Below are 15103 nucleotides of genomic sequence, written 5' to 3' on the forward strand. Positions count from 1 at the left end.
TCATACATTTCATGTATTTTTATATCAAATAAAAAAAATATTTAAGTGTGGTAAAAAAATTCAAGGCACTTCAGTGTCTATAACTTTTAATATTTTTGAGCATTATCAAATCTGGTTGATAAAAAGCAAAGCCCAAAGGGTCTTCTTTCTAAAGACACCACAATTATGTTTGTAACACACTGAAGTAGGAAACTATTACAATTATAAGTTAGTTAGAGCACTTTCAGCTGTGAGTCCCATAATGGGGGTTAGCTCGCACTTTCTGCACAAACTATTGGATATAGTGCAAATTTATCTAGGTTTAACTTTTAACGTTTATTTTTAAATTTCACTGTTTTGAGTTGAAAATATGTGATCAATGTGACAAGATACGTTTGCATTTTCGACTATAGACCTAGCCTACAAATAAGAGTGAATGTGCACATTTATATGTGTATATGTAGCATGTCAATTCTCTCTCTCTCTCTCTCTCTCTCTCTCTCTCTTTGTGTGTGTGAGAGAAAGCGACGGCGATTTGTGCACCTTCACACTAGAGTTTACGGTACATTAAACACAGTATCCATTGAGAGGAACTGAGAAATATCACAGATCGCTTGACGGAGAGTGAAACTCTAAAGCGCTTTGTCAGAGTCAGAGTGTTTGCGTGATGGGAAATATATTGAATATATTGAAAATATATCTGAGCTAAACTTAGCCTACAACTCACACACTGGCGAGTAAAATCTGAGAATTTATTAGCCATTGACTAATATTAGACATAATTTAGTCGCCAGAATGAAGATTTAGTCGCATATGCGAGTGATTTACTCGCAATGTAGAGGGTTGGGTTGACAAGAAATGGATAGCTGTTTCTTCATTTCTGTCACTAGCGTGCAAGCTCAAGGCAACACTGTGTGCATGTAATACTCATGGGAGTTGTAGTGTCATAGTGTCACACTGCAATATGGCTTATTTCAGATGCCTTTTAAAAACACTACAATTATTCAACCCGCCAAAGTGGCTAGTTGGAGTCACTGTGTTACCCGGCACGAACAAAATCCACCCGCTTTTGGCATTAAATGCACATAAAGCATTAAAAATACTTTATAGGGTAAAGATAATCAAAACAGTCCTGAGCTAGATCAAACTTTAATAATAATTTGTACAAATAATATGTTCCCACTAATTAAAGGATTTTAATCATTAGCTATAGCTCCACACTGGAGAGTTGCTTTATAACAGGAAATCAAGTAGTATTTCTAACTGAAAGCAACATTGACTCCTGTTTAATGCTGTAAAGCTGCTTGATTTAGGCTGTTGACTACATAAAGTACTATATAATCAAACGTGAGGTGAATGGACTTTATTTGAGTACCGAACAAACATCCACATCGCTGTAATCAGATGTGTTCTTAACTGCTGCTTTCTCACCGCTGTCAGTTTGTTTATTTCGTTATTGAGAGGAAACATGCACCATATATTTTTCTGTTTATCCATACACTGCTCATATGCCGTCGACTAATGCTTAAAATGTACAACAACTAGTCAGCCAGAAAAAGCTTTAGTCAAGGGCAGCTCTAAATTTGTAAACAATTGTTTAGTCAATATTGTCGATAATGTCAACTAATTAATTTAGACCTAGTTGAAAGTCTTCGTGTAGTTCAGCTCTTTATTGTACAAGTATGTAACTGAGTTATGTTTGTAATTCATGTTTTGTTGTATGTGCATGTGTGATGTATGTAAATTATGGCGAGGGGAAGCTATCCTAATTATATTGTACATGTGTAAAAGGAATTCATCATCATTCATCATTAAAATTGTGTTGTGTTGTTCCTCAGGTCCAACAGTCAGCCATCAGGGACGAGCAAAGGTGGGCATCACTTTATTCAGCAAAACAGCATTTTATTTCAGTTATTATAGGAACAGATCACCAGTGTTTTCTGTGGAACAAAAAAGTTTATTTTTTTTTAATGAGTTCTCAGATCTCTTTTCTAAACTGCTTCAAAAAGGACAAAAGTGCACCATAAAAGTAGTTTGTAGAGTCTTATGTCCTTTGTGAAGTCACTATCACAATAAACTGTTGTTTATCTTCAAATCTTCAAATTAAAAAAAAAAGCAGAATACTTGTTTGGAATGACATGAGGTCAGATAAATAATGCAAAATTTTGTTCATTTCCTTTGGTTGTTGTGACAGGCAGGCGCTGTTACACGGTGTGGCGAGGGCATTTTGTGAACGGGGGGAAAGACGTGTACCAGGCCAGCCTTCGATCGCTCTCTCAACCTTTCCTGCCCTACAAACTGTGAGTCAACAGCAGTCACCATGAGTGTGTTAAAAGACACCGGGCATGTGATCATGAACGATGGCTGTTGTTGTTTCAGGCCAGAGAAGATTGAGATCGGTAAAGTCATGAGTCTGCAGCAGGTCAAGCAGAAGATCCCATCTGCGCTCTTCTCCTGGAGCCTCTACACGGGCAGCCATGAAGGTTTGACCACATATTAACAGCCTATGTTTTAATCGCCTCACAGAGTCCAAGTAATGGTCAACCGATATATCGCCAGAGCCGATATTATCAACCGATATTTGCTGTTTTTTAATGTTCAGCATCAGCCGTTTTTTTTTGTTTGGCTGCTGTGTTGTAAGTTTGAACATACTCGTAATAACTAGTTACTTTTTATTGATTACATGATTGTATATTATTCACACAATAGCAATGAACTATTCATAATTTACTGACTCTCCATAATTCCTCTTGTTTCATCTTTTAAATGTTCCTTTCTAAAATATAGACGACTGTTTACACTCAGAAAAGTCTTCAGGGTTTGTGGATGTTCACACAGAGATCAGTCATTAGTCAGGTTTACACAACATTTGAGCACTGGATTCACAAAAATCATTTCAGGTTTAAGTCTTCAACATTGCATTTACACATTAATACACATTTATTTTAAATTGAACAATCACTCAGTTGGTTATATAACCATGTATTACTACTATTCCTGGAAGGTGTTTGTCTTTCAAATACAATAAAATGCACAAATACGTTTTATTTCTAATTTAAATGTAATGCAGATTTTATAATAAATATTTTAATTAGGTTTTGCATGTTCACGGTTCTCTGACTTTAGTTATGGTCACATTCTTAGTGTTTTATTTATATTTTAAAATGATTTATTTTAATGATCAATTCTTATGATTTAATTATTAGCTTTTCAAATAGCGACTACAATTTGTAAGTAAAATATCCAGCGCTGTCTGAAAATATGGATTTTAAACAAATCTTTGAGTAACATTTCATGCCACAAACTGGAAAATATGGAGAATGAGAGCTCCTGTTTGTCTGTAAACATATCTGTCAACAACTAGTCATGATATGACATGAGATGTGTATGTTTGTTCTGCTTCTTTGTTGTTGATTTGCATGTTAATGTAGGGATGTTAATGCTGCATTGCCTGATCTTATAGAGAGAAGATGATGTGATGTAAATAATGGATCTGCTTTGTTATTGTAGTGTCTAAAAGTGGCATGTTCTGCAGTCTGTTTGACGTGGTGGAGAAAGACCGAACTTCTCCGAAGAGCTTGACAGTGTTGCTGCAGAAACTGGAGGAAGAGGGTCTGGTGAGCATCAGTCCTGATTCATATTTCTGCAGCTGTTTGAGCTTGGGCTGATTGTCGTCTCGTCACTGCAGGTTTTGGTGAATATGGTGAGGGACAGAGGCTTCCTCTTCTTGCTTTCTGCCAGTCAGATGGCCAACTCAAGTGGTAGGATCTAATGATGGTGAAGTGCTAGTGTAAAAGAAACTGATCTTTGAAATGTCTGAATGAAATCGACTCTATTTTGGTTTCACAGAGCGACGAGGTGGTTGGAAAATGTCCTCTATACAAGCTCTCTTTGTTTATCGTGAGAAGCGTGACTGGTTGAAGAGCTGTGAGTATTTAGAGAGATGCACACGGTTAAATTTAGATTTCCTCTTAAAGCCAGACATATATTTAATGCAAGAATGCAAACACAGACAAGAATGCTTGGTTAAAACATTGCAAGCACTTAGCCTCACTCTTAACGGTTCTTGTGCAGAGAATAAACTTGTATTGCCCTCAAATGTCTGCTATTGAACCATTATTATTCATGTAGACAGTCATAAACGTACACAGTTTATCTTAACTTGGTCAACGAGGTTCTCTTCAAACTAATGTTGTCGCAGTGCTGCCAAAATTCAATAGACTTACTAATACTAATGAGATTTAAAGAGTCTCAATGCCAAAGATGAAATAAAATACACATTTTAACTGTTTAACTTGGTTTTATTTTTGTCTGTAAATAATCGCACTATTAAAATAGATATAAATTTAATGGTAAGTTAAAGCAATTAACAGTAACACTTTGCTGATAGCATAATGCATTGTAAATACATTCATAATGTAATGCATTACGTATATAGTTTCATAAATGTAACTGCGTTAAAATGCATTATAATATTTGAAGTTTTGTTTTTGAAGTGTTTAAATGCATTATATTTCTAAAAGTGTGACAATGAGTAGATAAGTGTTATAATGCACAGTGTTGGGAAGGTCACTTTGGAAATGTAATAGGTAACAGATTACAAGTTACCCTGTTTGAAATGTAATAAGTAGTGTAACTATTTCAGTTACTTTATTAAAGTATTGTAAATGATTACATAATTTCACATTTTTTTCTAAACCGTAAATAATTTCCAAACATGTAAAGCAGGCAGGGTTAATCTTACAGTACTCAACACTGATTACTGTCAGACTTGTCAAAATCATTTAAAGATTAAACGTGTCCTAATATCCTGAAACATTGGTGTGTCATATTTTAGAGCAGTCAATGCAGTTTTGGGAAGAAATCAATCAAATCTGTATGTGTATGAAAATATTAAGATGTAACCCTCTTTGTAACCATTAACATTTTCATAAGTAACTAATTTAACTACTACTTTTTTTTTTCTCAGTAACCGATTGCAATTACATTTATTGGTAACACTTTATTTCAAGGTGTCCTTGTCATGTTACTTGTACTTACTACTATAATAACAATTTATGATGGATAATTAGATGCAGGTAACCCTAAGCCAAACCCTAATTCTAACAATATAATAAATGCATGTTACCTAATTAATTTTACTTGGTACTTAATGTATAATTACACTGAAACAAGGACACCTTAAAATAAAGTGTAAACCATTTATTTTGTAACCACATTACATGTAACTAGATACTCCCCAACACCACTGATAATGTATAATGTATTTTATAATGTATTAATGTATAACTGTGGTACTGTTAAAATCATACAAATTCATTATAAGGTGCATTGCAAGCATAATTAATGCATTAAAACTATATTTGTAGTGCATTATTATATAAAGGCTTTAGATAAAGTGTTAACCAATTAACTGACTTTCAATTATGCAAGGAAATAGTAACAATGAAGAACAAATTTTCCAAACAGCATTTTGCTTTTCTTTAGTTTATTATCATTCCAAATAGATTTTTAAGATTCATCCGACAGTGGCATTCAGAGCAAAACAAAAGCTGCATTTGCTTGAAGTGTCTGCGTTTTCATATTTGCATGAATTTATTGTATTTACGCTCATTTGCATCGAGTGTGTTTCACCAGTCAGATCTTAATTTTATGATGTGGTAATGAAACTGTCTTTGTCTTGGTAAAGCATCGGATCCCTCTGCGAGCTGCAGACCCGTGTGTTCAGAGCATCAGAGTCCCATCATGCCCCAGCACGACTGGTTCGTCTCCGCTCTCCACTGCGCTCTGAGCAAGGCTCGCAGCGAGCCTCCCCCTGACCTCAGCGCCGCTGTAGAGCAGCAGGTTTACGACTACCTCCGCGAGGGCAAGCCTCTGCAGCACGTCCGCACCAACTACGACCCCAAACTGGACACCAGGGAGAAGCTGTTTCCTGCGCCCCGGCAGAAGACCAACTGGGAGAGCTTCGTGCGGCCCTACATCTACCAGCCGGCCGTGTTCACCATGCTTCTGGAGAGCGTGAAGAAGAAGGTGGAGGAGCTCCGGGTTCAGACTGAGAGAGCTGCCATTCACAGTGACCCAGACAAAGTCCAGGAGCTGCTGAAGCTCATCCAGAGGAACAAGAAGAGCTCGAAGGGAACAGTGGGAGATCCAGAGCCGGCGCAGGACCCCTGCACGCTGAAGAGGAAGCTGGATCTCGATGCTCATGAGGGAAGCTCAAAACGCCAGAGAAATCAGCCCAACGCAGAATTAAGAGAAGGTGAGGAGAACGAAGAGCAGGGCTGCACCATGATCTCTGTTTCTCTCGATTAATCATCTTAAATTAATCTCAGTCCTGTGTCAAATGTGCCTTTCACTCATTAATTTAACCCTTAATTTAGTCTTAAAGTAGCTCTAGTGTTCTTCCTGGAAATCAGCCTTTTGAATTCTGGACTAGATGAAGTCTAAGACTATTCTGTTAATCTGGTTTAAAGGGCCATTTTAGTATAGGACTAGGCTTGATCTCTGTCCGGGAAACGTCCTCTAAATGTCTGAGCATTTTAGGGCTGTCAAAATGGCTGAAAAACGAAATTTTAATTTTGTACTTAAATATGATCTATATTCGAATTTAAAAGGCACTATTTCAGTTAGTTTAAAAGCTTTTGGCTTCTCTCCTGAGCAAAATATTACTAATTCACATTTATTCAAAACAATAAAATACAACGACTATTCTTGGATAAAGTGCATAATGTTTAAAATAATGTTTATAAACCATATATAATTAAGTTGCTTAAACAATTAAAAAACAAAACAGCATCATGTATGTATGCATGCATGTACAGTTTAATACAAAGGACTAAAAAAAACGATCACAAATAGTACATTCTTCATTTAAAACATGAGATGCATTGGATTGGGGAACAAAAACCTCCATTAATTCTCAAGACATATTTTTTAAAAGATTAATTAATTTTAAACCTATGGCTGTCTTGTGCGAGATGCGAGTGCAATGCTGATAGATGTCCCTATCAGAAAATGAGATCAATATGCCTTGTGTGTGAATGGCTTGGTTTTGACGTAAACATCATCATCTGCGCATTGATGTTCTCTTTTTCCGCAATACTTTGAATCTTCTACTGGGTTCAGCTAGATAGGACATTAACATGCAACAACAACTACATGGTCGTCACATTTCATGGGCCACTGATAAGGCTGTCTGACGCATACATACAATTCAAATGCAACGTTTTTGCATTCGAATTTGAGTTTTTTATGTTAAATTCAACCAATTCTAAAACATTTTTTTGACAGCCTTAGTTTGAACTGTGTGTCCGCTGGTTACTGTTACTGTCAGGGTTTAATCTAGTGTCCTCTCTTCATCAGCGGACGACAGACAGTCCCCTCCATCTCTGGCTAATGTTCTGAGCAGCGTCGGGCTTCAGGACACAGACCTGAGGAAGAACAAGACTCAGGGAGTGCTGAAGATCATGGAGATCCTGGACAGCTTCGGAAAGCCCAGTCTTGACACGGACCTACGCAAAGGCAAGAGGCAGGGGGCGCTGGAGGTCCTAAAAATGATCGACACGCTGACCAGAGGAGCCGCAGAGGCGCCTGAAGACACCGAGACGACGGACATTTCTGACACCGCTCTGTTCGACAGCATGTCAAGACTCGGCCTTCCCACCGACCGAGACATCGACCTCAGGAAGAGATTTGTGGAGGAGGAACCCGAGAAGAGCGACTGTCTGGAGGTAGATCAGTGTGCCCGAACATCTCAACATCTACACCCTCACAAACTGTGCTTTAGTAGGGCTGCCCCTAAATAGATGACCACAAGAGGCTTAGTCGACAGAAATCTTGCTAGTTAGTCAGAGTAAAAAGTGGTCTGTGTTCGTAATGGACAGAAAGTTACTAGCTGGTCCTTGCGGTAATTACATTATATCAGGCAGGAAATACCAATGTTTCCAATACCAATTGTCATTTATGCAATACTTAATATATTATTAATATACTCAGTTCTATGGCAGCATAGAGCGCGATCATCCCTTCAAGTTTACTTCTAGTTTTAACGCGAAATAAACATGAATGAACATTTCACGTAATCGCTCTGTGTTTCAGTTGCAGAAAGACGTCATTAAAGCAGCTTCTTAACAAAATGTCACGTAGCATTTCATTTACCTCAGGCTAGTCATCAGTGTCCACAGCTCGTTATTTGCTACAGAAATGAAGTCTAGAGCGTTTTGAGAAATATTAAACCATATACTGCATTATATTTTACTTGACCTGTTAGTGTTGTCTTGATTATTTAATGTATGTTTAAATAAATGCTGTCCCGAAACCATACTGAACAGTGAAATCAAAACCGAGATGTCATGTTTGTGTACCATTACACCCTTAAAGGAACACTCCACCGTTTTTTGAAATAGGGCTTATTCACATTATTTCCTACATTTAGATAGGTGGGCAAATGCATTTTTGTGTCAGTGCATGCATTGTTTTAGTTTGACTGGGTCGGCGTTAGCTTAGCTTAGCACAATGAATGGAATCCTTTGTTGCCAGCTAGCATGGCCTGAGTAAAAGTGATCAAAAAAAAAAAAAACCCCCACCTAATTACTTCTTGTGGCCTGCGTATTCACAACGAGTACAAATAGCGATCCAGATTAACACTAGGCGATTTCCTAGGCAGATATTGACTTGGGACTATATTATGGGGAAGCACAGGTGAAGCACTGCTGCTTAGGCGAAGCACTGCTACTTCGGCGCAGAGATATCACGCAACACATGAAATCCCACGAATTCTGTCAACATACCGGCGTGCAACGCGTCAAAAAAAAAACAGAAGAAGAGGAACATACCGGCGTGACCTGCACCGAGTGTCTTCGCTTTTGGATGATTTATTTTGAGAAGTTACAGCAAACATGGTTATTACCTGCATAGCAAAAGGTTGTGAGAACAAGCAAAGGACATACACGAATGTAATGTTTCACAGAATTCCACCTAATGTGGAACTGAGAAATAAATGGCTAGCAGCTCTGGAGATCTGTAGTTCAACGCCTCTCAACAAAATAAAGCAGTATCGTGTTTGCGAAGAACGTTTTGTACCAGAGGACTACTTTGAAAACACAGGAAGAACAAAGTGCACATGTAAGTTGTCTTTTATTTCTCTTCCTATATAACCTATATTGCCTGTAAAAACATCAACTCTATGTGAATACAGCTATAATATGGGTCGATCTATACATGCGTCATGATTAAAATAATCACTTACTCTGTGGACAGCTGTCCATTTGGTCCATTCGGCGTGGGGCGTTTTTTCCAGTTCACTTTGTCACACCGGAAAAAAAATCGAGTACTGCAGAATGGATCAGCGCCGTGAAATCCTCTGTAGATGTGACACAACTTCGGGCACGCTCATCTTGATCTGACGTGTTGAGCCTGGTCATCAATGGCAAAAACATGTCCCACTCTCTACAGCATAGACACTCTATTTCCGTCGGCATAGATTGGCATATTCCCCTACATTCACACCACCAGTTCATGTTTGCTCTCATCACGAGCGATCGCAACCTCCTCCTCCTGTCGTTCTATTTCCAAAGCACGCAGCTCGTCTTCTGTAAACTCTGGTTCAAATAGGTATGGTTCTGGTTCTTGACTGTCTGAGAAGTCACCCTCTTCGTCTTTCTCAAAATCAGCCATGTTCATCGCCATTCGTGTACTGTAAGGAAAATAGCCAGGCAGCTACTATTCACACCGCTATGTTGACGGAATTCGTGGGATTTCATGTGTTTAGTGATATCTCTGCGCCGAAGTAGCAGTGCTTCGCCTAAGCAGCAGTGCTTCGCCTGTGCTTCCCCATAATATAGTCCCAAGTCAATATCTGCCTAGGAAATCGCCTAGTGTTAATCTGGATCGCTATTTGTACTCGTTGTGAATACGCAGGCCACAAGAAGTAATTAGGTGGGTTTTTTAAATTTTTTTGATCACTTTTACTCAGGCCATGCTAGCTGGCAACAAAGGATTCCATTCATTGTGCTAAGCTAAGCTAACGCCGACCCAGTCAAACTAAAACAATGCATGCACTGATGGAAAAATGCATTTGCATTTTTGTAGGAAAATGCATCTAAATGTAGGAAATAATGTGAATAAGCCCTATTTCAAAAAACGGTGGAGTGTTCCTTTAAATAACCAATTAAAAAGAAATACTCTCTGATTATGTAATACGGTGCATTTCTCTCTCAATGCTCGTTAACTGTACTGCGAAGATCGGCAGCTTCGTCTTCATTTTTAGCGTCACATTACTTTGTTACTCTTGCTGGTGCATCGCAGCAAGCTTTATGCATGTGTTTGAGTGTGGAATGGGCTGTATATTAAAGGCCCAGAGTATATATTTAGGTATTTAAATTAATATAAATGTGTGATTAGTTGCCTAATTGATTAAATGAACAACTATAAGATCAAATCTTTTCTGGGGGGCAGCCCTAAAATTAAGCAACACTTGTGTTGTCATTCCAAACCTGTGTGAAAGTATATACAGTGACCAAAGTCTGTCAAGCTTCAGTAGTGACCAAAATACAGCCTTTGTATTTCCCTGAAAACAAATACAGGTTTGGAAAGACTTGAGGGTGTAAATGTGAGCAGAATTGACTCACTTTGGCTTTAAATAATTTTGTTGTCTTGATGCAAAAGTTTTGAGACATGAATACATTGAAGGAGAGGTTAGTGTAGAAATTTAAAGGCAGGAGTTTGGGGTGAGAGGTGTTCAAGAAGGGCACTCGATGCCATTTCTAATGGTCTAATGTTGACCAAATAACATTCCTAAAGTGTCAGTTTTGGGTTAGCTTCCCTTTGTTTTGAGAAAAGCTGTTAGTTGAAGTGCTTGATTTTCACAGAAAGAGCGTGCAAGAGACTACGTAGAGAAGACACATGTGAAGAGAGGAAAGGTGGGTGAAAGAATTAGGCTGGTGATAAGACATGACTGAACAAATGAAAGGCACGAAACTAATTAAAAATGCCATTGTCATAACTTTGACTTAAAGGGGTCATGAACTGCCTACGTTTTGTTTATTTGGTACTGTTCTCTGAGGTCCATTTATAATGTTACCAAGATTTTTACATCCAAAAACTTCATTTAAAACTAATAGCCTGGACTTCTGTCCTGTTTTTGACACCCTTCATCAATACGCTGTGTTTGACTAGGCGTGGATGATTGTAGACTCTGAAGTAAACACCAACTGCTGTGATTGGCTAACAGTTGTATGTTTGACAGCCTACATCCTTCACAGATGGACGCTGCTGTGATTTAAGTCAAAACCGCTTAAATTACTTGATTCATATAAAACAATCTGTAGTAGACAAAGCAATAGTGACCACAATAATTAGTTACCCACTCTAGTGTTTGTGACATTACTGTCAGACCAATACAGTCACACAGTATCATCTTTTGGTTTCAGACTTTTGAAAATCCTGTGTCGAACTGTGCCTTTGTTTGTAAAGGTGACGTGGACTATAAATCGCATTTATTTAGAACCAAGAACCAAGAGAAAACATTACCGTCTATAGCCGCGAGAGGGCGCTCTATGTCTTCAGTGTAGACTACAGGAGCACAGAGCGCCCTCTCACGGCTGTAGACAGTAATGTTTTAACTTTAATTTCAATGGTAAACAGGAGAGTGCATTCAATCGCTTCGGTGTCATTGTCGTCCTGAGCTCATTCTTCACTCGTTTTAAAAAAAACTTTCGATCCCTGGAACATTTTGAATTGTAGTTAAACGTCTAGCGTCCTTGTCTTTCTTTAACTTTCTTTTTGCAAAACCACTCAATTGACGTCTGTCCATTTTGATTCATTTTCTGTAGCCGCTAAAAAAAAAGTACACATTTGCGCGTACTTGTTGTGGACCAACTCAACTCTGACAGGGACGGAAGGGGGGGACTGATAGTGGTCATGTAATCTTTATTTATTTATAATTTATTATTATTATTATTATTGTTAAGTTAGTGTTCATAAATGAGTTATGTATGGTCTTTCAAGAATTTCAAGTTAATAATAAAACAATTTACGAAAAATATTTTTAAAGCTTGTGTCATGTGGTGCCCCCCTAATTGTTGTGAATGGATGGTGCCCCTGGGCACTGGCCCAAGTGCCCTTATGGATAATCCGGCTCTGGACTTGACCAAATATGGTGACCCATACTCAGAATTAGTGTTAAGATGTGCTGTAGAATTGGAGGGCGGGGCTAAACAGGCAGTGATGTAGAATTGGTGGGCGGGATTAAACAGGCAGTGATGTAGAAATGGTGGGCGGAATTAAACAGGCAGCGCTGTAGAATTGGAGGGCGGGGCTAAACAGGCATCGCTGTAGAATTGGTGGGCATGGCTAAACAGGCAGTGCTGTACAATTGGTGGGCGTGGCTAAACAGGCAGTGATGTAGAAATGGTGGGCGGGATTAAACAGGCAGTGCTGTAGAATCGGTGGGCATGGCTAAACAGGCAGTGATGTAGAAATGGTGGGCGGGATTAAACAGGCAGCGCTGTAGAATTGGTGGGCGGGGCTAAACAGGCAGTGATGTAGAAATGGTGGGCGGGATTAAACAGGCAGCGCTGTAGAATCGGTGGGCATGGCTAAACAGGCAGTGATGTAGAAATGGTGGGCGGGATTAAACAGGCAGCGCTGTAGAATTGGTGGGCGGGGCTAAACAGGCAGTGATGTAGAAATGGTGGGCGGGATTAAACAGGCAGCACTGTAGAATCGGTGGGCATGGCTAAACAGGCAGTGATGTAGAATTGGTGGACGGGGCTAAACAGGCAGTGATGTAGAAGCTGGCGTAGATCTTCTGTGGAGGCGGTGCTTATCCACACTATTACATCATAGAGTAGAACATTCCACAAGTGGTTGTTTTAGCAGATTGGCGTCAATATTAGCAGTTTTTTTGACTAACAAGAAAGTTTTGAGTTCTGAAACTTACAACTATGTGTTTATAGTACAAAGATCTCTTGTGTCAAAAGATCGAGGGAATTTTGGTTTCTCAGTTCATGACCCCTTCAATGATTATAAGTTCATTAGAAACATATTTAGTTGGGGGCAGCCCTAGTATTACTTGAACATGTACATTCTGTTGTCATCCCAAACCTGTGAAACAATATCTTAAAGACTTTTTTCCTATATCTTAGAGAGATATTAAGATATTGGTTTGTTTATAACAATAGTCTGTCAAGCTTCAAAAATTACCAGCATAGTCCAGAATTATATACATGATGTATTTTGTGTGAAAAACAGAAAAGTTTTAAAACTGTTCATCATAGTTAAAAGATTGACCAGGATATTCTTTCAAAATACAGTCTTTGTGTTCCTCTGACAAAAAAAAAACATGCAGGTTTAGAATAACTTGAGGGTGAGTAAACGAGAACAGAATGTATTTACTATGGCTGTGAATAGTTTGATAATTTTGATGAAACAGGTTTGTGACATGAATACTTTTAAGAAGAGGTTAGTGCAGAAATGTAAGGATGGGGTGAGAGGTTTTCAAGAAAAGGTAGATGCCATTCAAGTCTATTGTTGACCAAATTGCTTTCCCAGAGTGTCAGGACAAAAATCTGTTAGCTGAAGTGCTTGATTTTCACAGAAAAAGCACACAACAGGCTTCGTAGAGAAGACGCAGGTGAAGAGAGGAAAGGTGGGTGAGCGTTTGTGGCAGAAAGAGAAACTCATGCAGGTGATGAGACGAGAAGTTACGTTGTGGCACTAAACAAATGACAGAACTTGATTTAAACAGATTTAAATAGATTTTTTTTTCAGCCCCAGACTCCTAAAAACCATACATCAATGGAAAGTGTATTTATTCAGCTTTAAGATGATGCATAAATCCCAATTAATAACAATTTACCCCTATGACTTGTTTTGTGCTCCAGGGGCACATATAAATTAAATGAATGTGACTTAATGTGACTAATGCTCAACTGACAATCAGGAATACACAAGCAGCCTAGTGTAGCGACACTAACAGTGCTGATAGACTGTTATAGCAACTCTCTTGGGACACTGCTCAGGCACTCAGTATGTTCTGCATCTTTAACTCTTAGATGCACATGATTTCTGTTTTCAAGCTGATTGAAAGCTTCTGCTTTGACAGTTCATCCATGTGAAATATTCTTAAATAATATAAGACATATATCAATGCTGATTAGTTTCATAATATGAAAGTAGCCCAAGATAAAATATTAAATTAGTACATGTATTTATCATATGCTGCTGTGTAATAGAGAAAAATGATTTCCTTATTTATTGGAAATATACTCGTAACATTTTTGTTGCCATTTACGTAATGGCATTTATATATGTGCATCTGAGCAACAGTGTTGACAAACTGCTCTGTTATTCTGAACACCAGCCAGGGATGTTGCTTTTATGCAACAGTGCTGTAACTTAGGGAATATATAATACTGATGTACAAACATAAAGTAAAAGAATGTATTTTTCTTTTCTTTTTTATTTTAAGGCATCTCAAACGTTATTTCACAATTGAATCCCTTTTTACTTTATTTTTCACTAGTGTTAAACTGCACATTTTGGCAAATGTAGTAAGTGATCTTGTTTTCCATGCATAATAAAAATCCACATACTGTACTCATCACAGTATATATTCTGTGTAGTAGTGTGCTGTTCCTTTCATAGCCAGTTTTGTGTGGTGAATATAAAGCAGTGAGTAGTGTTTCCTCACCTGCAGTTTAATTGATGCACTTTATTTACTGAACTGAATAGAGCAGATGAGTTAGTACTAGAAACTACTGCATATGATTTATGCTCTTAACTTAAATGACAGTTGCCAGTTCTTGTCAATGTCAAAAGTATTTTTAGTTTATTTTTATGTATTTATTCAGTCATTTGATTTGAAGTCCAAAACTCTTGGTAGTGGTTTTGACAATGTTTTTGCCGTTTCAGGAGGAGACCGCTGGTAGTTTGAGTAGTTTAGAAGCATTTAGCCCTTGTTCAGATTCTGGAGGACAACAGCGTGGTGTTAATCTGCTCGGGGAGAAGACCATTCCATGGGTGCTGATCCCCATCACAGGTAAACTCACTTCATATGATGTGACGAACAGGGCAAAGGGTCTAATTATGACCTTGCAAGTCAACAATTAACACTCCGGGAAAA

At 38.3% G+C, this 15103-nt stretch overlaps 1 protein-coding gene across 1 annotated transcript in view; it reads left to right on the forward strand.

Moving 5' to 3' along the window:
* The window catches only part of tasora (transcription activation suppressor a), a 36062-nt gene that overhangs the window by 10243 nt on the left and 10716 nt on the right, over positions 1–15103 (forward strand). The window contains exons 8-18 of the mRNA XM_059569981.1: positions 1818–1849; positions 2174–2279; positions 2359–2462; positions 3490–3596; positions 3668–3740; positions 3829–4064; positions 5650–6238; positions 7342–7709; positions 10848–10898; positions 13577–13627; positions 14893–15019. Coding sequence (XP_059425964.1) covers positions 1818–1849; positions 2174–2279; positions 2359–2462; positions 3490–3596; positions 3668–3740; positions 3829–4064; positions 5650–6238; positions 7342–7709; positions 10848–10898; positions 13577–13627; positions 14893–15019 — 1844 coding nt within the window. The remainder of the gene's footprint in view (positions 1–1817; positions 1850–2173; positions 2280–2358; positions 2463–3489; positions 3597–3667; positions 3741–3828; positions 4065–5649; positions 6239–7341; positions 7710–10847; positions 10899–13576; positions 13628–14892; positions 15020–15103) is intronic.

The sequence above is a fragment of the Carassius carassius genome, chromosome 16, assembly GCF_963082965.1.
Source record: "Carassius carassius chromosome 16, fCarCar2.1, whole genome shotgun sequence".
Taxonomy (NCBI): Eukaryota; Metazoa; Chordata; class Actinopteri; order Cypriniformes; family Cyprinidae; genus Carassius; species Carassius carassius.